At 40.5% G+C, this 26,947-nt stretch overlaps 1 protein-coding gene across 19 annotated transcripts in view; it reads left to right on the plus strand.

The window, feature by feature from the left end:
- Positions 1–26,947, plus strand: part of Rbp6 (RNA-binding protein 6) — a 748,813-nt gene that overhangs the window by 520,321 nt on the left and 201,545 nt on the right. For 18 of the 19 annotated variants that reach the window (XR_015294477.1, XR_015294475.1, XM_086915315.1 and 15 more), the window contains one exon: positions 7,441–7,533. Coding sequence is in view for 17 of the 19 variants with exons in the window: in XM_086915315.1 (XP_086771441.1) it covers positions 7,441–7,533 (93 nt within the window). In the remaining 2 variants the exon portion in view is untranslated. Of the gene's footprint in view, positions 1–7,004; positions 7,197–7,440; positions 7,534–26,947 lie in introns of those variants that run through there. The other variant, XM_012495559.3, reaches the window with a different exon arrangement.

Consider the following 26,947-nt stretch of genomic DNA (forward strand, 5'->3'; position numbering starts at 1 on the left):
GAGGTAGGGTCAGGATGTGTGGACAGTGCGATAGCGATGGCCCAAACCACAGACGAATGTTGAGCGCCTTACCGTCCTCTCGCTGATAACCTCTTTTCTGTATTTATGACCGGTGACTTAAATTCTGAAACACGTCGGACACTCGGGAAAATTAGCACTTGTGCGCCACACAGGAGCTGTGCCTGTACCTGCAAGATAGACACGGGGATACAGTGAACGTTTTACGTTTGACGTTTTCGGTTGTTTTAATCCCTGATACAAATACGATACCGCGTCGTTTTTTTTTTTCGAATGGTTCTTTGTTTTTTGGCGAACAGTTTGTGCTATTTCGTTCGAGGAAATAAAATAGAGGCAATGGTGAAAATAATGGGGGTGTACGAGAGTATGAAAGGACTAAGGGAGTTTGATCGAGTATATGGGTCAAAGTAATCGTGGAAGCGATAGTTTGTATGTGTGTAAGTGGTCTATTTTTTTTATATGGTAAAAGAATAATACAGTTTAACGGTAAACAGTTCAAACGTTCGTTAGAATTCATTCTTGAGAACGAATTAAAGCTTCGATCGTAACAATTAGTGCAGTTTCTTTGCTGCGAATTTCATTATTTCCTTTGAGTTAAAGTTTCAATTAACATCGCTGACTAATTGTTTCTTCATCCCGATGATCAAAAAAAAAAAAAAAAGAAGAAGAAAATAATTCTTGTTCTCTTGTTAATTTCCGCGAAGGAAATAAAAACAAGTTTAGAAGCGAGAGTAAATTGAAATAGCGTACGAGAAAATTCTGTTTTGCCACGCCAGTGTAAGTGGAAACGATGATGTGAACGAGGGTGGAGCCGTGGTCGAGGGATTCCTCGAGATGGAGAAAAAATGGGTAGCGAGAGGAGGCAAGAAAAAGGAAGGAAAGGGATTCATGTACCACGACGAAGCTCGTAACCCTCTGAATGATAACCGGTTTCACCCTGTCCATTTCCCGCCCTTTTGCCCTACTTTTCCATCGTACTTTCCCCTTCTGGACCAACTCTCCTCTTCCTTCTTCAACCCTTTATGCTCTCTCGAACGATTCACCACCGCTTTTTAAACCATCGAGGAGTATTAATCTTGCTCGACCATTCCTGTTCGTTTCTTACGACAATGACGTGTAGCTCCTTTCTATAATTTTGCTCTGTCATCGCGACTGCGTCCTTCCCCCTCTTGCCTCTTAACTTTTAAAATACAAATTTAATTTTCTATGTTAGCAACTTTTGTTTTTACTTTCCACGATATCACAGGAAGATTTAATAATTACATCCTACGATAACCATTTCTATTAATCGTTACAAAATATTTAATGTTCAAAATAAACGTTGAAACGTTGAAATTACGTACCGTTAATTCCGTTAATATAATTTTTTCCTTTCGCATTAAACGATACGAAACAAAAATGTGGGCGTGTTTGAAATGTGGGTGTAGAAGAGATAGAGAATCGAAAAAGAAAAAGGAAAATAGAGAGATTACCGCGCTTGAGAAGCGGTATGAAATAAAATCGCTGGATATCATTTTATGCAATTTTCGTTCAAGGCATCGTGCCGTTTTAAACTCCTCCTTTCTCTGTTTCTCTTTCGCCCGTTACTGTCGCGGAGATAGAGGGAACAAAAATTGCGAAACATTTTCCGAACGTTACCGAAACTTTTCGCGATACACCAGACACGTATGCATATACATATACATATATATATATATACACACCTCATGCTTTTGTAGTCTCATCGACACGGCATATAGCGGCCGATTAAACTTTCACAATAATTGCGAACGAGCAAAGCGTTCTCCTTGCCATTCCACGCGACAATATTCGCGCTGTTCACGATTTAACGGTTTGGGCCCGTTAAAACTGGCACGCCCACTCACCGACATTTATTCCAATATTTATTTTACCCATTTCTCCCTCCACCTCCAACGCCCGTCCACCCCTGTTTCGCTCGCTCTCCTTCGCCCGTTTTCCGCGTCGGGGGATGATTATGAGATTAATAGGGATATATCCTCGCCGTGTAAAACGTTCGAGCACCATTGTACCGGGTAATTTATACCTGGCGCGATTAAAGTTTAGAGAAATGTTCATCTTCGGGACTTTTAAATGGATTTTAAGTGAATTCGCTGATTCAGGGGCCCGTATGATTTTTATCCTCCCTTCCTTTTGTTTTTTTTTTTCGCTCTTCTTTTCTTTTCTTTTCGTTTCCTAGCTTGTCGAATAAATGAATTGGTTTTTGTTTTTTTTTTTTTTTTAATGAGATATGGTAGAGAATGAATAAAGAAAATTTGAGATCACGACGCGATTATTCGAAACGTTACAATTGTTTGACGCAATTTACGGTTTTCTGTTCTAGTTATTTCAAAATTTTAAGGGTATTTGATCGATACTTTCTCTCGTGAAAATGTTTCGAGGATCTATGATAAAAAGAGTAAGCACGTACTATTCCAGTACAGTCGGTGGAAGGGCAGATTAATTGACTGTCAGAAGGAAATTGACTCTCAATTCATCGAATTTTACATTAAGAACTATGACGTACATGCTGGTATATATATGTATTCAAATGTACGTGTGTCGTTCTTCTACTCGTATATATATCTTAAGTTTCTTTTTAAGTCGGAATTTGGAATTCTGATGTGTCATTTTTAAAATTAATACTTATTTATCGCGTTGAACATTTTATTTGACACACGAGTCATTTATTTGCTTCGAAATCTTCCGCAATAAAACTCTTGCTCGTAAAATATTTATTCAGAAAATGGCCACAAACTAGGATACACCCTTCCCACGGTAATAGCGGATTTTCTAAAGCCCGAGGGTAGTTAATCCGGTTTTCTTCGCGCGACAATTTCATTTTTTTCAACTGCGAGAAAGCAAAGTAGGAAGACGCGTAACTCGACATTGGTCGTTGAAGTTTAGATTCCTGCGGCTACAATCGAGAATGAAGAGAAGAGAAACGATGAAACTATAAAGTCGCTGCTAGTAAGTTATAAAATTGTAATAATTTTTCAATATTTACATAATGTCACGGCATAATAAGGGCGAGTTTCCATTCATCTCTTAACATCTATGATAATCAAGTTCGATTCTTGTGAATCGATAGACTTTTCGAATCGAAAAGTAGTCCTTTCCAATTATTGATAATCTTCCACGAAACTTAATATTCGCCTTAGGTTGAGGGTCGAGCAGGTTCATTCACAAAACTTCATCAATTAAAAGCATAGCCTGTAATATTCTTGTGCAACATCGTGTCCAATCCGACTTCTTCTCTACGTTATTGAACAAAGAAGAGAAGGTGACTGGTAGGTCTGGGAGCAGAGACGGTGTCCCCCAACTGAAATGTCTCGTTTGCACGACAATGCGCTCATTAACGGGAACGAGCGTGGCGGAGCGTAATAAAATTTCAGCAACTCTTAGGCCGAGGAACCCGTTCGACGGAAGCGGCACGAGGAACATCAGGATGCTTCAATTCCCTTTTTCAGGCCGAACTGCAGCAAGGGGAGGTGTTGCAACTTCATTCGAATACTAACCCCTTTCGTCCTCGTTTATTTATCCTTCTCCTTCCTTTGACTCCTCCGAATCTGACCATCTCTTCGAGCCTCTCTCGCTGTTTCAGATTACCTTCCCTCTATACTCCTCCCGATTCTTTCATTCCCGTCACTCTCTCGCGTTCTTTCACGTGGAGCCACGGCTCTTTCACGTCCACGGAATCGAGGCGAGTTATTTATTTAATTTTCGAGATCCAGCCGTTTTATTTTCATCCCCGGCACTTTATACACTTCGCTGATTAGCCAGCCAGGCACCGAGGTTCGCGAGCTTCCTCCCGCCTCCCATGAGATGAGAGGGGGAGGGATGAGCGCGAACCGGGGGATGGGATTAGAAAGAGGGAAGAGAAGCGGGTTGAGTTTCAGGCAGCACGAGGTGGAAGGACTTGCGCCAAGGGGTTTGCGTTACTCACCGGATATAGAGAGGTCTAAGCCGAGCCATCACTGAAATTACCAGAGTTTACCTCTTTCGCTGTATTCAGCTCTCCCGTCTTTCCCCTCTTTTCTATCATTCCGCCTCTTCCACTTATTCCCTTCATTCGTCTTTTCTTTTTTTCCCCGTCTCTTTTCTCCAACGACGTCACCCGCGACGCTTCTCCTCGGCGAAATTTCCTCCGTGTGGGGCGGGCTTTATTACATCGCCATCGCGTTATGAAGATGTTCCCATTTTCCCTTGTTTTTCTTTTTCACTCATCTCGATCTACGCGGTTGAAACGACCCCTGGTATAATTAGTTTCGCCACGAAAATCGTTCTCGTTTCCGCGATTCCAACGGAATCGTCGTTTTCATTCGAAGTACGAAAATCGCTTTTCGTTTTTCCCTTCGTTTGAAGGATGGGATCTTTGTTTCGGTTTTCGAAAACGATCACGTGGAAAGATCACGATCTGCTTTCGAGCTAGGAAAATCTGTCAATCATCGTTTCGAGGGGAAGAAATATGGAAGACGGCATAGTTTCTCGGCATAGATCGTTCGTCGCGAGCGAACAACCACGTTACGCTTGAGACGTTTCTGTCCTCTTCGAGAAAACTTTTCAATATGGAAGCCACGTGCAAGACTCTTTATACTTATATCAGTCTCTCGATTTTCGCTCCCCTCGATGATAACGGTGAATCGATCCGAATACACATCTCCTTTGAATCTGCGAATTGTAACCGAGTTGATATTTGGATTCCGACGTGAACATTTTGTACAAATCTTTCCTTATTTCCTTATTTCGTGTTGTTAAAATGATAAAGTTTTAGATATCTTATTTTTTTTTTTTTAACTCGTAATTGATATTATTCGCTCGTCCGAATTTATAATAAATTACGCGTGAAATGGAAAAGAAAAGTTGATTCGTATTATCACTCGATGTCTGGATAATCTTTTTTCCATAAATTCTGTTTTATAACATTATAATAAAATTATAATCACTCTTAAATGCCCGCGGGCTTTACTCGATCTATATTTAACGAATAATTATGTCGAAATATTACGTGTTCGTTAATGAATTCCAAGTTACCGAAGGACTCCGATTTAATTTACATATGCGTACAATAGATTTTCCAGCGAATTATTTCACTGGAATATTAGAATAACGCGGCGTGTTAATAACTTCGTCAAACACGTCTGCATAACGATGTTTCTTTCCGCTTTGGATCGTACAAAAGAACGATCTGATAGAGCGAGGAATTGGATCGATTGGAATTGACATTACCGATTTGAACAAATATGAAAAATGTCGCCGATGAAAAGATCTTTTCCGTGGAAACGACGTGGTGTGCCCGACACGGACCATTCATATTTTATCAGCCTCCTTATCAATTTCTTAACCACGAATGTGCCATTTTTCAGCCGTCTTTCTCATGTATATATTCCATCTCTCCTCCAGTTCTTTCCTTCCCAAAACACAGTTTGAAAAGAGCATTATTCCCGGCGCATTTTTGTGCTCGTGAATCTACAAAGTAAACATATTTTGAGACGTATGCTTTCAAGCTCCTACAAAGCTAAAATTTATTAACCATTAATGTCACAAAGAAGATTAAAAGTAGAGAAAAAATTCTGCGGATTTAAACGGAGTTAATAAGTAATGCGTAAATGTCATTTTTATTATTTTATATTTGGATTTTCTTTTTTAAAGAATTTTAGGATGTATCGATAATATTAACAATTTGTTTTTTAAGGAAAATTGTTTGATCGGCAATTGATGCGCCGTTTTATCTTTCTGAACATGTTCGTCATTTTGCACGGTTGCTTTGGTGTTAAGGTCTTTTAGCAAAATTTATTTTGCCGGTCTGTTAACAAAATTTATTGAAAATATGATAACGAGGTTCAATGCGTTTTCGCAAAGGAAATAAATATCGTTCCTGTTTCCTGTACGTTCCATTTTTCATGCCAAATATGAACACGTACGATTTAACGGTGTTGTATGCAACCATGTTGACGTAAATATATGTGTATCGATCAATAGCTGTTTGTAAAAACTTTCTATATATATATATATATAGAAATTCAGATTTCTCGTTTAAAAGAAGATATAGTGTTCGAAATACAAAAAAATATTCTAATTCCGTTGTTCAAAATTAAAAATTTATGATTCAAATCATATTTTGATGTAATATTTTACACCGATTGTTCAAAATTCAGGAAAAACACACTTCGACGTAGTCATATTATCGAAATAAGTTTGCAACTTCTTAAACTTTTAAATAAATAATTGAATTAGAACACAGTTTTTCAAAAACCATGGGGAATGGAAGCGTATTTTCATGCAATATGTTCTGTAACATGTGAAAATCAAACTTTAATGATGAATGGATGATACGAAAATATTGAAAAAAGTTTATATGACCATGTTTTATTAGAATTTTTTTCAAGTTATAACCATATATCGATTACAATAATTATATCATACATTGTACTATTATCAATTATTTTTAATAATATATTTAAAAATTTATTTAAAAGAATTTATTTATTTTATATTATTATTATATTATTATTATATATTTTTATTGTATTATTATTATATATTATTATATTATTATATTTAAAACTTATTAATTATTAATTATTTAATAATAATTCTTAATAATATTAAATAATATAATTGAAATGGAAGAAACAAATTATAAAGAAAAGAATATGTAATATATATACTCATGATAGCTTCGACTAAATTCAAAACAATAGCGGCGTTATTGGAAGGGGAGAAATAACTTTCAGTACGGCTTTAACTTTCGACGCGTTCGGAACGTTGTTATGTATCGTGCGATATAATACTTTATAAATACGCGTAAAAATTCAATTTTATTTTATTCGTCATACGTTTTGTGATTTTTTTACATTAGTATATACGATTCTTTTATATATTATATAATGCTAGATTTGAAATTGATACTCATGCGCCACCTCGTGTGTAAAAATAGTATTAATTAACAATTTTGCTGCGCGCGCAGACTCCCGCGCAACCGCCATTAAAAGTAGTTCGCGTCGTTCGTCAAGACACTCGTTAATAATCTGCTCGCATCCTTAGTTTTTAAAGTTAAAAGTGCATAAATTAAGTAGTGTGAATGAAATAAATGCGTGAATTTTGAACAGTGCGCGTAATATTATTCGAATAGTGATGATTGTAGAATCGTGTTCGCGTTTCGAACAATTTTCATAATGGTAAGCAACTGCGTATTATTTTCATTAGAACATAAAAATCGTTATAATTTACGCAATATATTAACCAAAACGCACGTTTCTGCGAATATCGTCGAATTTTTTCGGTATATTTCGGATGTATCATTAACATACGTTCACACGCCACACGATTGTTTATATTTACGTGGTATTATAACGACAGCATATGTTCGTCGCAATTTCACGAATCGATGAGTAATACGCGATACCTTTTTTCTCGTTACAGATGGTGACAAGGACAAAGAAGATATTCGTCGGTGGACTATCGGCACCGACGACGCTGGAGGACGTGAAAAACTACTTCGAGCAGTTCGGCCCGGTGAGTACACATACCAAATGATTCTGATTAATGATGATGCGTAAATCACGACCACGTACACAACCGCGAGGCTCACGGTGACAAACATTCGACATCGAAATCGTATATCACCGACGGTTTGTCGCGTGTCAGAACTTGCTCGCAGTCGAAATCATCGAGCGTGTTGCTTGCTCGGTTTTCTCGTCACAGTACAGGTGGACAACCTGCCAGTAATCATTGTCGCGAGACTGTACGAATCATTATTATTTTCTGTATGCGTGTCGGACCGAACGACACTCGATCGATACGATTCAGCGTTTTGCTTATTTCACGCGCGTTTCTCTAATCCGACCTAAACGCAAAATTTGACGGGGTTATGGTGGGGAATGGGTGAAAAGCTTGCATTTCGCGTTCGATTCGCGACATTTTATCGTTTCAGCGTTTCGATGCGTTCGTATCCGGTTTTATTGCTTCGATACTATAATGATGTCTCGTTTCACTCGTGCATTTCATCGATGAAACAAGAGATGAAAAATAGAAATTATTAAGGAATTGAATTTATTAGAAATAATAAATAAGATATACTTAGATATTTAGATTAGTTTAGATATCTCTCAAAGATGAAAATCTTTAATTTCTGAATTAATGAATTAATTCTTTGCATTCCAAGCTTATTATTATTATTATTATATATTATTATTATTATTAATTAATCGATTCCAAAGTATTCTTCTCTTATAAACTCTATATATATACACACACACATACAACCAGCCTTAGAAGTGCAAAAAAGAATTAAAGATTAAGCCGTAGATTTATCAAGTAAATTTAATATATTCCCGACACAAAAAATATTAAATAAATCCGGCAAACGCGATAAGAAGCCACTTCCATCAGCGCCGCAATCGTAATCTACGAAATCGCTTCTCGTTTTATCGCGATTCTCCCTGCTAACTCTCGATATTCGTCTCACGATTGAATCGTGGCCGGCTGTCGGGGTCCAATCAGAATTTTGGCAGTTAAACCGTGGTGGTGGCCGCGTTAAATCCCCGCTGCACTTCCGCAATACTCTCGAGAGTACGCCCCTCTCGTCGCGCCTGTTAAGTGATTACGAATCGGTACAGGAGGACCACCTGAGACGAGGATTTCTGCTAATTAGCCTTTATCGACCGTTGGCGAGACTGCGCGGACCATTACGCGTTATTGTGCGAACTTCTCCGGGCTTCTATCGCCACCCGATAATAGCCGTCGCGATTCATCGGGCCACGGTGTATGAGACAGATAATGGCACTTGGGTTTGATTTATGATCCGGTGCCAGTCGAAATCGTTCCACGTTCTAGCGATAACGTAAATAGAATTAACGATTCGGTAATTGGTAATAACGGCTACGATTTGCCTTTTTTGCCTCCCTTACCCATCCAACGAACGGATATACGTACCCATTCCGGGCAGCACGGGTATAAAATCGACGCGTGCAGCTGGTTTCCAAGTTATTATGCAAGGGGAGAGAATAGTTTGTCCGGCACTCGCGCAGTTTATAGCCGTTTTATTTTCGAGTGTTCGCGTGGTTCAAAGTGGCGCGGAGTTATATATTTCGCGTGCTCGCCTCTCGCTGTGAATCCGTCACGTTTTGATCACCCACGCGTTTCGTTAGGGAATAGAAATTATTTCGTTATTCTTTTTTTTCTATTCGCCGATTATTATTATTATTATCGAAGTTTACTACTATCTAGAAGCTAATTTTCATGGCGTAGAAATGTTGTCAGGATTTAATCAAGCGGAAGATAGGACGCTGTAACATTAGCTGGATTAAGGAGAGGGAAGAGAAAGACGTATCTGGATCGTCGTAAAAATTAAATAGGTTATTTCAGCGACAATAAAACTAAGGAGGAACTAATAAAACATTATGATTGTCTTTCTTTAATAAAACAGGATCTTAAAATGTTGTTAAAAATTTTATTTCGAAAATTTAATTTCAAATTTACGATTCGCGTAAAAACGTCGACGTTCCAAGTCTCACAATTATCTACCGATTTAAATATACGTGTATAAATAAACTCTGATATTTTTTTGACAGAAATGTATTCGTTTCGATATGAACGCGTTCAAAATCGTAATTCCGTAAAAATATCTAACTTTTCTCTGATCTCGTTTCGCGATTTACGCGTAAATTCCACGGGAAAACTAGGTTGAAATAGGATGAAGGTTTTAGTTTCTCGGTTGACATTTCTGGAAAGTGTCGTCTGGTTTTGCGCGCGCGAGATGGGAGCTAGATGGTTAAAATAGAAACACGGTGGAGAGCGGTAAAAAAAATATGGAAGATCGTCGACGGTTGTGTCCACGGTTCATGGCACGAGCCAGAAATGGATTTGAGATATCAGAGTCGAGCCACTATCTCCGGCCTTCCCTTGATTCATCCCAACCGGTCTCTCTCTTTTTCAACCTTCTCTTTCGTTGAAAGTCTCGTCCGGTTCCGAATGTAGAGTTTCCTGCCTCGCACTGCTTCGAGTTCGCCTCCCTTGTGTGCCTGACCCACATACGGCGATACGATCGGGCACACATCGCGACCAGATACACGTAGAAACTGCACGAGCGCCGAGTATGCCCGTGTATACGATCCTGGGATTGCAAATAGACAATATCGAAAACGTGTGCTGTGGTGAAATGGATAAATTGAGCTTTGCAAAATATTTAAGTTGTGCGATCAGGGATCGTGTTCTCTTTTAATCCATTCTGAAATTGCGGAATACTATTATTTGTTAAAGATCATAGTGAATTCTCTCTTCTTGCCACGTTTTTCTCTAAATTTCCACCTTGTTCTCGTGGGAATTTTTCAAAAAAATTCTTCCACTAATCTAATAATAGTGTATGCTCGTAAAAATCTTCTCTCACGTTTGATAAAATTATATTACATAAATTTCGTGGAAAATGAACATCGCAACATCGAGTGAAATTGGGTTCGAGTTAGGTCGGTATCGTTTTCTCGAGTAACTTTTGAACCAAAAAAAAAAAAAAAAAATCTTCGAACTTGTTCTCGTTGAATAATATATTTATCGAAACTTTTCGATCGTCTTAAAACTTCGACCAAGCAGAGTAATTTGAACGGAAGACTTGCATCGATCAAAAGTCTCTCGAATTCTCTCGAGTTCTTGTTCCAATTAACATACGAGTGACGTAAATTCGCCAGGACGGGCTGTATAAACACACGAATTGCATCCATGCACGAATCGCAAATACACGTAGATCGAATCCATTCGTATCCTTATATCGTTTGCTGGCCATTTCAGGTCAGTTCGGTTCTCGGCAACCCTCGATATCCTGTGCGGGGATGAAGAAGGGTGAAACCGAGATCTTGGCTCGATGAAATAGCTCCGGCACGAGCCGGCTGATAAAACTAATGGTATTGCTGATAAATTCGTTATATTTAGTTCCTTCTCGAGACTTCGGGATGGAACGTGAAAGAATTGCTACCAATTTCATCGATCCTCTGCGAAGTTATCTCTTCCCGCTGTTTGTCCTCGAGTTTGACAAAAAAAAAAAAAAAAAAAAAAAAAAACGAGGAAAAAATCCCTGTTTTTGATCTCGAATCGGGGACTGATTTTAATTAAAAGGCGATGTAGAAGCTAATCTCGGTATTGAGGAGCAGCACGGGAATTATGGAAATATGAAAATTACGCGAAATAAATTGGAGTACGTTCTGATTAAAATTGGAATCCTTGGATATTTTGCATCTCGTTTCATTTGATAAATTTTTATTACATTTTCAAATATGAAATGTATCGAGGCTTTGAAGAAATTTCGATAAGATATTTTTGTTTAGTACCACAAATTTAAAGATTGTCTTCGTATGAAAATATCATTCGATCGAATATTCATGAATTATACAACATTCGCGTGTCGTGATCGTCGAGAAGTTTCTTAAAGTTATATTTTTATTCTTTAAATTTCAATATTTCTGTATCGACTCTAAAATATTATAAACATCGTATAGAAACTTTACAATCTGCGGTTATATCGATTCGAAAATCATTGAGCAGAAATAAATAAAAATAAATATATCGAGGAATGAATCGACATCCAAGTTTCGATATTGTCGCGAATTTCGCTTCATAGCGAATTCCGTACCAAGTTCTATCAAACTTTCTATCAAATTTCGTACGTCATCCGTGCTACCTTTATATTCTTTAACCTCGTTTCTAACCATCGGATAAAGCGGTCGGAAATGTAGAAATAAAGGAGGACGAGAAGAAGCCGGAGAAGTGGAGAATGGAGAGGAAATAAATCTTTATCCTCGAAATAGCGGAGCTATGAGTTCCTCGAGTGAGCCGATGATATTTCCAGTAACTGCATTATATTTATTTGTATCGAGGGGGTTCCTTCACGCGAAAGGGGCAAGTTGTAGTATTGGACCGAGGGCCGATGGCGAACACCGATACGATCGAGGACATAAAGCTTATCAAGGATTTGCCCCATAAATTCTACCCTGATTCGATCGGTAGAAAAGAAACAATCGCGTTTTTCACGGATTAATGCCGTCTTATATCGGGCGTAATGCGTTTTTCGCGTTTAAATGGGAATTTATTCGACACGATTGCACGTTTCATTCGTCGGGAAGAAAGAAAACGGTTACGGCTCTATCTCCCTCGTGGATGCGGGGAAACTTCTTTCACGACCGATATATCCGAGATTTTCCCCTCCACGCTCGAATACCTCCTTCTGCAATTCTTTTCAACCTCGCCCTTCGCTCGATCGATAATGGTAATTGCGCTTAGAACAATCGGATACTCGAAATTAAACGGAACACAGGGCCGTGAACCGATGAGACCAACGATTCGAGCTGGGGAGGGATGAAAAAAAGATCAAAAGGAAAGTTCTCTGTTTCGTTCAAGAACTAGTTTCATGAATTTTTATGCGACCTAGGAACCATTGGTACTTCGGTAATTAGCCCGCGTGTAATTCACGCCATCGACGCGAATCTCGGAATCTTCCTTGTTGAATCGTAACCTTTCCGGTGGTGGACTTGGGGCGCTCCGTTGCACGTCGAAAGCCACGCGATTTAAAACTTAGATGAGGGTATTCGGCGACGTTACTTGAAAAATGAATGGGGATCCCCGAAGAGGGCACGGCTTAATTGCGCTCGCTTTCAACTTCCGACATCCTTCGTTCGACAGCCACGGCGGGGGAGGGAGGGAGAGTGGGTGGCCACGGACGAGAAGGTCTGAAAGACGAACAGAGAGAGAGGGCGAAAGGTTGGTGCAGGTGGTGCACCAGAGCCAAGACCTCTTTGACGCGGTGTTTAACGGTCGACTTGAAATTAAGAAATTAAGAATTAACGCGTCGTGGGGATTGGTCGGCCAGTCCTCTCTTTTTTTTTTCCTTTTCTTTCTTTTCTTTTTTCTCCCCCCCCCCTTTCGTTTTATTCCTCTTTCGTTTCACCGCTTCTCCTATTTTTTCCTTCTTCCCTTCCTACCCCTCCCATTCCTCCTTCTTCCTGGAAACTATCGCCTCGGCGAGCTCGTTTAATTCCAGGCCGCAAAGCGAACTTCGCTTCCGTGCGATCGTTTATCGATGAAGGGCTCTGCCAGGTCTTGCAGAGCCTTCGAGAAGTTTACCCTTCGCTTCTCTAAGCTCGCTGAAAAGACAATTACGTCATCGAGATTGGTCGATTGGAGGCACGAAGATTACTTCGTTTTATCGGGACTCGAGAGAAACTTTCACCGTGGTGCATCGCGTTTAGTCGAAAAGTGTCGAGTTTATGAAGGCGAATTGCAAAGAAGATATTTATGGAATGGGTATTTTTTAATACTCTTAATTGTTTTTTTTGGAAAACAGCAGAGACTTTTATCGATGAGAAGACAGAAGCAGAGAGAATAATTCTGTTATCGGATTTTAGATTGTTTTTTTTGTTTCTTAGTCTTAGTTTTTTAGTTTCGCATTTTCTTTCGAAGTTTGTAGGATATGTTGTTCGTAGGATAGATAGGTTTTAATCTTTCGCTGAATTATTCTTCCAACCGAAGTTTCCTATTCGCTTTAATATTCGCCAACATTCGCTTCCACTTAATTATTACCAAGGGTAACGCTTCCACTCGAAATTTATGGAGCAATTAACCACATGACAGTCTAATCTCAGTAAACAGTTATTTAGTATCTCGTGAAACAAATGTAGCAGAAACCGTCGCTTCCATTCTACTCGCAACGTTTTTCGTCTACGAACGATGGGATGCGAAACCCGAGAAACATTCTCAAAATCGAATCACGTTTCTCGAGGGAAGATCTCCTTTGCTTTAATAACAAGAACACGAGGATAGATCACGCTTTATAGAGAAATCACGATGAATCATGTAAACGTGAAATATTTTTCATAAAGTGAACACATTTTTAATTCATTTTGTGCCGCACCAGAGAATATTGAAAATTTATTCATCGATATATATATATATATATAATTATATCTTCACTATAAACTCTTGTAATTGCTGATTATTAAATTCTTCGTATCTTCAAAGCAATTTTTTAATAGAATTTTAGTTTCTGAAACCATACATCAGGAAAAATAAGCATCGATGATAATCGTTCCATCTCACCTGTAGAACACGATCCGGCACAGTTTACAGGATAGATGCAGGATTTCTCAAAATGTGGCCGCGCCTGCGTGGATGAATAAATAAATTTAATGGCGCTTGTCACGTAGCAAAACGGGATAAATTCCGGGCGTCTGACAGCCATTTAAAACAATGCCGTCGCGAATACACGCCATTTGTAACCCGGTGCTTTTGTTTCACGTTGCTATTCATTCGTGCGCCCCCTCAACCACCACCCTCCACGCCATCCTTCCTATCCCACTCTCGCCTCCTGCCTCCTCCACTCCCGCATTCTATATCCGCCGACACCAAGCATCGTCCGACCGAACCGACCGGTCGACCGACCAACCAACCAGCCAACCAACAGCCGCCGCTGGCTGGCTGTTACCCTCGATAGCGGCGCCGTGCACGCTCTGTCCGATTCACGATTCATTTTTTATCGCGATAAAAATGCAATTAAGGCGGTTCGATAAGGCGAGAATTACCGGGGCGCTTGTACCATTGTCGGGCTTCCATCCTCCGACGACCTTAACACGGCCAGATATTGGGTTGGGGCGGCGCGACGGTTGGGACAATCGGTGGGCTGTTATTCGCGGAAAAATTGCCACCTTTTGGTGAGACGTGCGGGTGTAACGAGGGAAATCTGTCGGTTGCCAATGGCTCGCAATAAATCCGCTATTATCGTGGCCGGCTCTCGGTTTAATTGCTACACCCCCAGCATCGATTTTACCATTAACATTTTTGGACATCCCGTATCTCTCGCGTCCCTTCGCTACTGCTACTATTACTACTTCCTTTCACCGTTCCTTTCTTTCTTTTTTTTTTTTTCATCGGTTCGTTCGAAAAATGTTTTATCGCCCGGAAAAGGGAAGTGGGAGGAGGAAGACGCTTCCACTCGCTTCTTATTATCCGTCGTTTTTACACGATTGTCTACTCGAGGAGAGAATTTATTTAATTGCCAGACTGGAAAGAAAGCGTGGATTTAACTCCAGTAAACTCGTGTAAAGTGATTACCCACCCTCCTCCTCCCCCTTTTTTCTAGGATCGGACTATTTGTTTGGCGTTTTTTCCTCGTCTAAGACGTTCTCTTGTCCAAGTATTATCTTATTCCTTCTTTGCAAAAATATCCCTCGCGCAAGAGTGTAACAGGCGGAAAGGATCGCGCGTTCCAAGGGACGCGAAGGAGGCGAAGACATTCCTTGTTCGGGGATGAAGGGAACCGGCCGAGCGTAGGCGTTGGGGCGCGTGGAATGAAATTTATGAAGGTCCTTTATTCCAGCACTTAGAGGGTCGACTTAAGTTTAAGCAATTTATTAATTTCCTCGTGTTTCGGTACCGCCAAAGCGACAAGACTTGGACCCACCCCTCGAGAAAGAGATCAGCCTCCCCCTTCGCGGCTGGCTTTCTTCTAAAACTGGTTATAACTCGTCCCTCTTTGAGACGTGGAGATTCGCGTGTCGTCTCGGATCTCTCGTAGGATCGCTTCGTGGAAATTATGTGGGGATATATTTTATGCGAGGTGAAAGATTGGATCCCCTCCCCCCCCTCCCCTCCCCTCCCTCTTTATGTGAGCAATAAAGGGATTTTTATTCCGCGCGAAAAAAAAAAAGGGCAGAGATGAATAATTTTGTTTGAAATTATTACTTCTTTTTTCTTTTTATTTATTCTACTTAATTCTTGAATTCTTGATAGGGGAGATTGAATTGAATTTGTTTGAAAGGAATTTATTTTATCATTCGACTATATTCGAAAATGGATTTTAATTTCGTTTGAATAAGCGATTCGAACATTTTTATTTTCTTTTTTTCTTTTTTCTTTTTTTTTTTTTTTTTTCATCCAGCGAACCTTACGCTCGGAGAGGGAAAATATTTCGCGACAATAATTCCGTGAAAATGCGTGACGCGAAATCGTCACATAATTGTCACGTTAACTGCAATTTCCACGGGAAATTTCTATGAAAGAATAATTTAAAAATTAACACAAAAAACGGGGCGGAGTGTGATGTATTCGATAACGATTAAAATCCTATTATCAAAGAGTCTTTTCATTAAAAATGCTTACGGTGGCGTGCGCGGCGCAAGAAAATTTCCAGCCGAAAAATTAAAAACATTATCCTAATTGCGCCTCAGAGCGTCGCAATTAAAATGTTGCCCCGTTCAAAATGAAAATGTGTCACGGTCTAAAGCGTCGCCCGCGTTTCGTCCTGCCTCCATTCATATCCTCTCTAATTAGTTCGTATAATCGAACCAGCGTTTTATTAATTTCTTCGAACAGTAGTAGTCCCTACCATTTAAACATTTAAAACACGCGGTCGTTCGTCATTCATCCGTTTTCTTTCCGTTTGTATTCACACCAGAATTATTATACCACGTAGAATAATTTGAAATCGTCGCTTACCGCGGAACGCAATTAACTTTGCCGTTTACTCCTTTGTTACCAGCTTCACCCGAGAACACGTTTAATTAATTTATTTATTTATTTTTCTTCCTAATCGAACGCGCTTTCCCTTCGTTCATTCTTGATCAATTCTCTTCGTCGATCTTCAATCTTAAAATATATTTACAAAGACTTTCAGTAATTTTTCTTTATACATGTAACAAATAATCGATCTTAGTTTTGAGTTGAAAAATATTTTTTATCACGATAAAGATAAACTGTATTCTTACCTGGATTAATTAACAAAGTCAAATAATAACTATCTCTCCAACTGAATTCCTGAATTCTCTTTCAATAAGTTGTTATTTAACTTCGTTAAGACAGGATTTTCTTTTTAACCAAGCTTTAGATCATTTTCGCCTGTAATTGAGAGAAAATTAAAAGCGATCGTTAGCATTTTTATAAAAAAGAGCTGCCAAAAATGATGTCCCGAAATTACACGTCCCAATGTCATTAAAGTCGATAAATTATCGATCTTTCCAAAAGTTCGCCAATTTCTCCATCTTCAATATCTCATCGCGTTGAAAGATTGCCAGCAGAGCCACGGGTAAAATTCGAGTAAAATTCCCTTCCGCCCACACACGCGTGGGGTCGCGTGGGCGTCACTCGCGTGACGTACTCGAGGATTCCGGCGTCCTCGTGCGTCACGACGCCGCCGCCGTGACGCTGGATACCAGCGAGCTAGCTACCTAACGTCGTATGAGAAAAAAAAAAAAGGAAAAAAAAAGAAAAAAGGCTTCGTTCGAAGGCTTCATCCGCGCGCGTTTCTTCAACGAAGAAGGGGGACAGGAAAGGAAAAGCGGGGGAGGGAGAAAGATGAGAGACGTCGCGGCGGCTCTCGCAACTCGTATGCTCGGTTGTCGCAGCTTTTGTCTGGCGATGCAAGCATCATTAGCGTCGGGCGTAATGAGCACACTAATCACCAACAGACTGCGTTGCGCCGTGGCTGAAGCACCCCCAGAAGCCGAAGGAAAAAGAAAAAAAAAAGAAAGAAAAGGAGAGAGAGAGAGAGAGAAAAAAGCATAGCGCCTCGCCGAGACGGCGATGGCAAGAGGGAAAAACACGGAGAGGGCAAGTGGCAGAAGTGCGCGCGATAGGGGTTGCGAAGGGAGATGTACGTAAGAGGAGAAATTCACGGGGGAAGAGTGGTTTCTCCCCTCCTCCGCAGGAAACGCCGGGGATAAAGGGTGGACCGGCCGGGGGGTGGGTGGCTATTGTCGCGCGAAAATCGGTTGATTGTTCGGAGTGCGCGACGGAGTGGTCGACGATGCCTAAATTTTGGGATCGAGAAGAATCTCTCTACTCGAATGGAGTTTAATTGTTTTTTGCGAGAGAGAAGGATCGATGTTGTTTCTAAAATGTCGCGTTTAATTTTTCGGATTACGCGCGGATCAATCTTCAGGATGTGAAGTTAAAAATATAATATCTACGAAATCGTAGATAATTCTAATTCAATTGCTATGGTTAGATGTCGATTAGAGGGTGAAAATCGACCATTGATCGCCGATTTGCAACTTCGAATTATCCGAACGATTCTAACAATAGATTGAACGTGATGAAATAAATAGAAAATTCAAGGAGAAAACGGCGACGAATCTGGAATTTGATTTGGTGGAAAATTTAATTTAATCGATTTAGAGTTGCAGAGCGAAGAATGAAATTTAATCTATCAAAATTCTCTTTGTTAGCCTGTCGTTCAAAGAGCAACCTGAAAATACCCGTGTCTCTCTAATTTTCGTTGCACTTTGCCGCGTAAAATTTAACAAGCCAACGTGGAAAATACACCGGTCTGTTACGCGGTCGCATGTGTTTCGCGAGAGGATGAAATTTTGGGGGAAGGACTTCTCGCGGTCTTGCACACCGGCCTGCCGTCGATACAGGGGGGGTGCAGGCTTGCTTGATTACAGTAATTATCGTGATATAGATTTACGTATTTGTCATGTCCGTTGTGGGAAATCCGTTGCATTAGTCATGTTGGCCAGGAGATTCATTACTGTAATAATTACATAAATTCACGTAACGTTACCGCAAATTCGTAATCACGTATTACCATAATTATCTGTTACGGCGATTCATAATTGCGCCGTGTTGACTATAATATTGCCAAGGACACGTTTCATCCTTTACCCGACGTCAATTTAATTAATTATAATTTGTATGCGCTATGTTATAATACAGTTTCATCGCCTTTTTCTGCGTTTCAAATTATCTACTTGTTGTTATTTACGTTTAACCAAGATTACAAAGGATTTTTCATTTTTCATTCGACTCAATTGTCGTATCGTGCAATTTTCACAAGTATATACATACTTTCCTTGTAATTTTCTTCTCTTTAGATTAGCAAACCGATTATTTCATCCGTACAATTTGATTCTGAACACAACGATATAAACTTATCATTTAATACTGGAACATCGCAGCGAGATATTAAATTTTTCCTCTCATTATTAATTTCATTTTCAATTCATCGAGAGATACTCTATAATTTAATTTAATATATAATTTAACCGCATAAATTCTATTTTCCAATATACTTTGTTATTCGAGTATCAGTTCCAAAAAATAAATGCGTTAATATCGATTCGTAAATGGAGAAAAAAAATCTGCCTGAAAATTGATACATATGTATATATATATATATACGATTCGGATTTCGAAGATAGGTAGAGTAAACGATGGTCATTTGCATTCCAGGGAAACGGTTTATCGCGATGGGTATTTTGCACGGTCGTTTTAGGGGTGCGCAAGCCATTTCTCGCAGAGTGCCAGTGTTTCGGTGCAGAAACACGCGCCATTTTAAAGCAACCTCTCTTGGCCCTCGTCTCTTATTCCCTCGTTAATTTTGCATCGCGAAATCGTCGCCTGCATATTCGAGAACCTCCCCCCGTAAATATCGTTACTTAGCCAACATTCCTGGCATTTCACGCGCGAAAAGTCTCTCTCTCTCTCTCTCTCTCTCTCTCTCTCTGTCTTTCCTCCCCGAATTCCCCTCGAAACGAGTATAATGGCGAGAAAATGTTTTCCTAGTTATCTAGCAATTATCTCGGACAATCTTCTCCTTAGGTCTTTGAATATCGTGCTCGGTGTCTTGATATTGGATCGATGTAAACGGTGTACGTTTCCAGGGTTATAAAGGCAGGTCCCTTGTAGAGCTTCGTCTGATACGAGGAGGGGAGGGGGGGGGCTTCAAAGTGGAAGTGGATGTTAAGTTAAAGATCAAGAAGTTTAAACTGAAGTTGAGTGTTATTGGAATGCAGTATGGTGTAGCGATTGTTTGATATAACATCACATTTATTCGCGGAAAGATAGAGAAATAAGATCGTGAAATACGTGTTTTGCTTCTTTCTTTTCTTTTCTTTTTTATTTCTATTCGCCGAATCTCTTCTCTCTTTTTCACAACCTCCGTGAGAAGAAGTATCAAGAATTATAAACCTTGTTTATACCGTTCGACCATTCCTGGCAATAAATCTGACCAAGCTTCCATAAATTTTGCCGGACCCAATTCGTGTACGATCAATTCATCAACCACTGTATCCCTGGTTGGAGGAAAAAGTGGGAGATCCAGAATACACGCGGAGAAACGCGTATAAAATGTATGCTATCTATCAAAGGTATGACGCGGGGTCATCAACCACGCTTGGTCACCGTGGAAAATACACCACCACGTGCGCAAGAAGATGATTTCCTTTCTTAAATATTTCTTCGACAACGTTCGTCGGCGAACAACTCGTTCTCGAGTCGGCGGCAATCATCCGGTTATATAACGAAATATTCGATTCGAAGAAGAGGTTGGAAACGAGCTAATCGACACGAGGACACGAGAAGCTCGTTCACCTGAAGCGCGCGCCGCCTGAATCGTGGTGGCATTGTGTCAAATAGAATCGGATCACGAAGTAGGTCAAGCCAAAGTAAGGACTCTGCAATCTTCCAAATGGCCGTTCACTTAGCGGAGGACAGGATGGTCCGAGCACTAAAGTCGAATATAGATCTCTCTGTGAATCGACCACACGGGCGGAAATAGCCGAAGCGCGTCGGCCTCGAGAATGGAGAAAGAGAGCGTGAGGGAAGAAGGAAGAGAGAGAGGGGGGAGGGGAGAGAGAGAAAACCTGCATTTAACAGTCCCGTTAAACATTAACTGCCGCTCTGCAGTTTTCCCCTATAAGTTCGGGTTAACTTTGATTGCAGTTAACGGCCCCTAGGGATAGTGCCTTTAAAACAGGGCGGAAGGGGGAGGGTGGCGGCGAGGCAGGTTGATGAAGGTGGGTAGGCCGTGAGCGTTATAGACAGAGGAAGAGACAGAGAGAGAGAGAGAGAGAGGAGGGGAAACGATGGAGAGAGCGAGACTATAGGAGAGGCAGGCATCTTATAACTTCTTATAATTACTCAAGACTCGAGGGTTTAACTGCTGTTTAATTTCATTCGGCAATTAACCGGCGCTTTATCGGGGCCCAAAACACCTCGAGCGATCGTCTAGGCGGGTGTTTTATTCGAGCAACCGCCCACGCGCGTCCCACAGCTTTCATCAACGTTGTGTCACCGCGTGCAAATCGAAAACGACAATAGGGAAACGCGGGCCGCTCGCGTTGATCGCGCGGCATTTCAATGACGACATTACGTGCCGGGCATGGAATCCATTAATGCGATTAATGAACGCCATTGTGTCTTGCGGTTTACGAGTTACGTGGTTAAGAGACACCCGCGAAAACCGTTGAAATGTTGCCCGCCACGGAAAGGGCGGGGGACACTTCGATCGAAATGCGAACAAAACGAGTCGAAATAAGCGTAACGGTTTACCGTTATCGATGTCGCTCGTTTCACGCGGTTGGATTCCTCGTGACGAGCACGCTGATTTATCGCAAACGATCGACCGGTATAAATAAATATTAGGTTTGCGGAGAATTAATCGCGGTTTCCACCGACACGGTGTTTAAGGTCGTTTCGAATGGAACGAACTTATTTTAATTGGTGTAAAAACAGGTGTGATTTATAACCGGTTCCCGCTGATAAAAGAATTTATTAGCAGAGATGATTTATTCGTGGTATTACACGCGCTAGTATTTTCCGTTCCTTGTTTGCCTTATGATTTTTTTCGTAGATATTTCGTTAATAAAACGTCAACTTTTTTTTTTTTTTTGTTTTGCTACACTCCGAAATAAAATGGTTGAATTAATTCGCGTGGAATTCGTGTCGTACACGAATATCTTATCTGGAATTACAGTCGGAGTTAAAATTGAGCTATGAAATATGAAATATAATCTTTTCCGTGAATATTTAATAATATACATATATTTTTTAAAAGTAAAGAAACATATCGCTTCTTTTAAAATCATCCTTCCATTTTTATCATCAAGATAGGAAGATGATCGATCTTATTCTTTTCAATGTGTAAAAATAAACAGTTTATATCTTCTCGATGATTTCGATCGAATCGGATACAATCTGGTCGAACAGGTTTTATCCTTTTTACAAAAAAAGTAAGGAAAACGAGCACGGCTCGATTCAATCGTCACCTTTGAAAATTGTTAAGAAGACCCCCACCACGCCTGTTGACAAGGAGGGGAGAACAATGTCCTACGTTGAAATTGCGATCACCGTGGCCGGCTGTAAATTAAAAGGCAGACAACGAGCGTTTGCAGCTGACAAGTAATGAGGCGTATAATGATTTTATCGGGCAATTGTCGGTGTTTCATGTTGCAATGCCGATTGGACGCGAATAATGGCCCGTCCGCATGAGGCATTCGATCGTTGATTGCCCATTCGACCGTCTGCTCCGGACGCTCGTTGCGTTTGACCGCTTCGACGACGCTTTTTCCACCCCGTGCCCCGCATCCCCTTGCCTCCTCTCTCTCTCCCCCCCCCCCTCAAAAAAGAGTTACAACCATGGAATCCATCGGCCGATTAAACCGAAGTCTCGATACTAAACGAGCAATTTTACGGTACAAGATAGTGCTTCCTCGACTGTGATAATTCGATAGAATAATTCCCCGTTGATCGTTTCGGCTCGTTTCGCCGCTCTACGTAACGATGATTTGATGAAATCATCAATCAGTTCCTCTTCTAATATATATATATATATATATATATATACGTTCGAAGCGGACAAAATTTGGATTTTTTTTGCGCGGATGAATACTTCGTATATAATTTGAATTATAATTTTAAATGATCTTTGAAACTATTCTTCCCGAAATATTTCGGTCATTTTTGATTCTTCGAATAATAGAAATCTGCATTCGTTAATAATTTGCCTCGCTCCTCTTATTTCTTTTCGTTGCAGAAAATTTTCGCGAATCGTATTTTCTATTCGCATCGAATACAAAAAATAGTTGAAACGATTCTCGAGATTCTATTACAGTTACAATAGATTTTTTCTCGCGACTCTACGTCACGATCTGCTAGAATTAACGCGTGCCGCGTTCGCCGTGTCGCGAAACTTGTATTTCGGCGGATGTAGAAATAAAATGCCGGTGTTTGTTCAAAATATCGCGCATAAGTTAACGTAACAAGCCAGAAATCATTATGTGGCGGGGCGGCATGCGAGGACGCAGCGGGGTGAAAAGGGACGGGGAGGGGACTGCTCTGCATAGTTGGAAATGGCGAAACACTCCCGGCCGCGTTGAATTCGCTTCCGTCGAAATTTGTTTATGCAAATAATTCGCAACGACGACAAAGTCGGCGAAGGTGTATCTCCTGTTTTCTCTTTTCGCGTTCCCACCGTCCATTTGTATTTCAAATGGGACGGGCCGCGGTCATATTCTTCGACTCGTCCGTCTTTCGTGTCTTCTCCCCCACCCACGAAAATGACGCGACATTCCCCTCGTATTTCAATGTTTCAACCGACAAATTAAAAATTAAAAGAAGAAAAGAGAGAGAGAGAGAGAGAGGAGAAAAACGCGAAGAGAAAAAACATAAATAAGGAAGAAAGGGTAAGAAAGGGATATAGTGGAAATTTATATGTTGGAAGGAGAAGGAGCGGAGGGGAAAGACGCCGGTTTTCGTTGGAATTTCTTCCGTTGGATTTATTCGCGAAGAAAACGTGCATACGCGCGCGGTGTCGGGCAACAAATGAAACACGTCGACATTAAGGCTACGCGTTTCCCCGTCTCCGAAACCGACAGATTTACACTTGCCGTGAATCACATTACACCGTGAAATATATTTTCCAGGCTTGAATTAAACCACGGGCGCGCGGTTGATGCATCGCCTCGCCCCTCGATCCATCGTCGTTCGAGATCCCTTTCAGTCGTCGAAACCTTTGCGAACCCTCCAATGTTGAATTTCTCTTTGTACCCGCGATGAAAATCGAGGTATGCACCTTGCTTCGGAGTATGAAACGTGATGAATCGCGGCGAATCGAATCGATCGAATTTTTCGCTTCTTTTTTTCGTAACCTCGATCCAATCGTGAAATACTTGCACACCTTCCTCCGTTTATTCTCCTCCCCCAACTTTGCCATATCCATTTGTTCGAAACGTTTCATCAAATCTGAACGAAGATTTACACGCAAGCGATTTACACGTAAAGACACAAATTTACTTACTTGTAAGTGAATATATATTTATTTTTTCACGTAATATACAACACGCGTGGAAAAAGGTGTACTGCGTTTCCCGCGTCTCGTCGATCCAATCGACCGGCCAATATATTCGTGGCTCGTTTTCATCGATTTTAAATTCCCGGCGCAAAGGGGTTCGCACCCCCGGCGAGCTCGGGTGGCGCTCCATAGATGCATAGGGATCCGGGTTAGCTTGCAACACCCTCGGGGGAATATTTCACCGTAGGAAACGGCGTCTAGATTACGAGTTTATCTAAATGGCGCTAGAAACGCGGGAGCGGCGTTTAGAGTGGCGGCCAGATTATGGAGTGAGCCGGCTAAGGTATGCCTCTGGGCTGGGAGGGGAGGGGATGTTTATGGTTTCACGACAGGGAAAATTGTGTCCCCGGGATAAAGGCAGGAAGAGATCTCTCTATCATCCGCGGGATAACTGTCTTCGAGCTTAGGCCGGTCAGAAAACGTGGCCGAACGTGAAAACGAAGGGATAGCAAGTTTGCACTACGTTTCTGGGAATGAATATTGGATCAGGAATTTAGAAGGATTTCATTTTCCTACTACGAACTTTTTCCATCATTTTCCACCATCTTCCATTTCGGATAAATTTTGAAATTCTGTCTTAACGCATGTTTCATTTAAACGAAAAGTATCCTCTTAGTGATAATTCTAAAATTCGAAGTATTTCACTTTTCTACGGAAATTGTCATCCCGATACCAACAATCTGGAAAATTTGATACGAGTTTCGATCAGGAGGAAAAATGGCTAAATAGATAGAAAATCAAATTTCTTCTTCCACGACCATAGTCTCGGGACGATGTTGAGTTATTCGGTCGATCCAACGCTAAGAAAAAAAAGGGGGAATTTTCTTCTGGCAATGCTCATGCTCGATTTAGTTGCAAGCCTACCTCCCCCGTCGAAAAATCGTTTCCTCGGGGGAATATGACGTTGTGAACGTAATGCTCGTTGAGCGAAATCGAAGCCACCACCGAAGATGAGGTTAAAATCTAATAGTCTGGCCCTGGTATATACTCGTGAGGGGGAGACGAGCGTGGATGGATGGGGCCGCGCCCCCTCGAATTACAACCGGATGACAAAATTTTGATTTTCCTGGACCGGTGCCTTGCCCGACCCTTACGTTATTCGATTTTACATCGCGAAATGAGTTTGATTACTCTCTCTCTCTCTCTCTCTCTCTCTCTCTCTCTCTCTCTCTCTCTCTCTCTCTCTCTCTCTCTCTCTCTTTCTCTGTCGCGAGTTTAATTCTTCGTTTCTTGGAACGGTGTTTCGTCTTTCGATTGAAAAATTCTTTGTTTCCTTTGCCCCGTTTCTTTCTTGGCTCCGTTTTTAAGATTCGTATGAAATTGAATGGTAATTGCGTTTTCAAACGATCGATCATTCGAATAAAATCGTTCCCTCGTCCTTTCTTCGAAATTCTTTGAAAAGAAATTCCTTCTCACCTCGGCAAGAATGGATGTAGTAATGTTATGGATATATATACGAATGATTTATTTCAAAATTATTTCGAATTTATATCGATACACTGATTGTACAGTATTCATCTAGATCGATGATTTATATTTTTCAGAAGAGAGATTCTGAGAAGTAATTTCAAGCTGTTTTTAAAATTATACTAAATTTCACCAAGAGAACAATGAATTTTTCATTAAAGCTAGCTTGGAAAAAAAAATCCTCTATTTACGATTTTCCTTAAATTATCTCGAGAAACAATATTAGTTAATGTAATTCCATTGAGTGAGAGATAAAAAAAAGATTAACAGGAAAAAGAAAAAGAAGAAATTCTCTCACAAAGATTTCCTCTGCGTGCAAAAAAGTTTTAACCGTGCATAATTATTTCCATTATTTTATCGCGTTAATTCTTCCTAAAACAAAGCCTTTCGCTTTAATTTCACTTAAAAGAGAAACGATGTAATAACATTCAAAATACGTACGTAAATATACATGAAAACAATATTATACACTCGGATATATCCCGTATCACAGGTGTTAGGATGGATCAATATCGTGAGACGGGAAAGACTTGCGAGCAGAGTTTGAAATTTCACATCGCTAATTAAGGGTTAATTTCCCTCGATATTTACACGGACACGTATCCAACGTGATGATTCATCACTGGATGAAAAGGCGCAGGATCCGCTCATGCTGGCATCCTTTGAATAAATCTAACCCGCAGCTGAATCTTCTTAAGTTGCCCCGGGGGGGTTAAGTTTCTGCTTGCAAACAAAGCAGCTCCTTTGTTGTTCATCAGACCCATCAAACGTTCCACTTCTCAGACGTAATAACTGCTGTATGTATGCGTGTATTTACGCGGACGAGATTATATTATCGCGAGTTTACACTGTAAACTCGATCGCGCAATTCTTTGTTTCTCGTCGCCTTTTTTCCTCGACGATTTTCTTATTCGTGTCGCGTGCAAGGATTAAAACTGTTCCTTTCTTTTCGTTTTTGAGGTGTTTCTATAATTCTTTTCGCGAACGACACACGTAACGAGAATTTTGATAAGTTGAAAAGTTTCTCGCGATATTCTACAACGATCGGTCGGAGAAAGTGCTTCGAGCGATGATTTAAAAAAGAAAAAAATTCTTTCGACTTACTAAACGACTTACTAAAGCCGTAATGATAGAAGTACTTAGTCACTTAGTCGCTACGACGAAACTTTTCGAAACTGGGTGTTAAATAGAAAAGTATTAAGTTGAAGTTGCGTATGAAGTGTCCCTATCTACGAAGTTAGAGGATACTCGTTAGATTTTTAAAATTCTCCACAACTTTTGATTTGATTAACCCCAGTTTCCTTTGCGATACCACTTTAGACATCGTTCGCGAGATTGCGTAATAATATTAAACAT

The sequence above is a fragment of the Apis florea genome, unplaced genomic scaffold (assembly GCF_048593485.1).
Source record: "Apis florea isolate Af1SG1 unplaced genomic scaffold, ASM4859348v1 contig_3772_pilon, whole genome shotgun sequence".
Taxonomy (NCBI): Eukaryota; Metazoa; Arthropoda; class Insecta; order Hymenoptera; family Apidae; genus Apis; species Apis florea.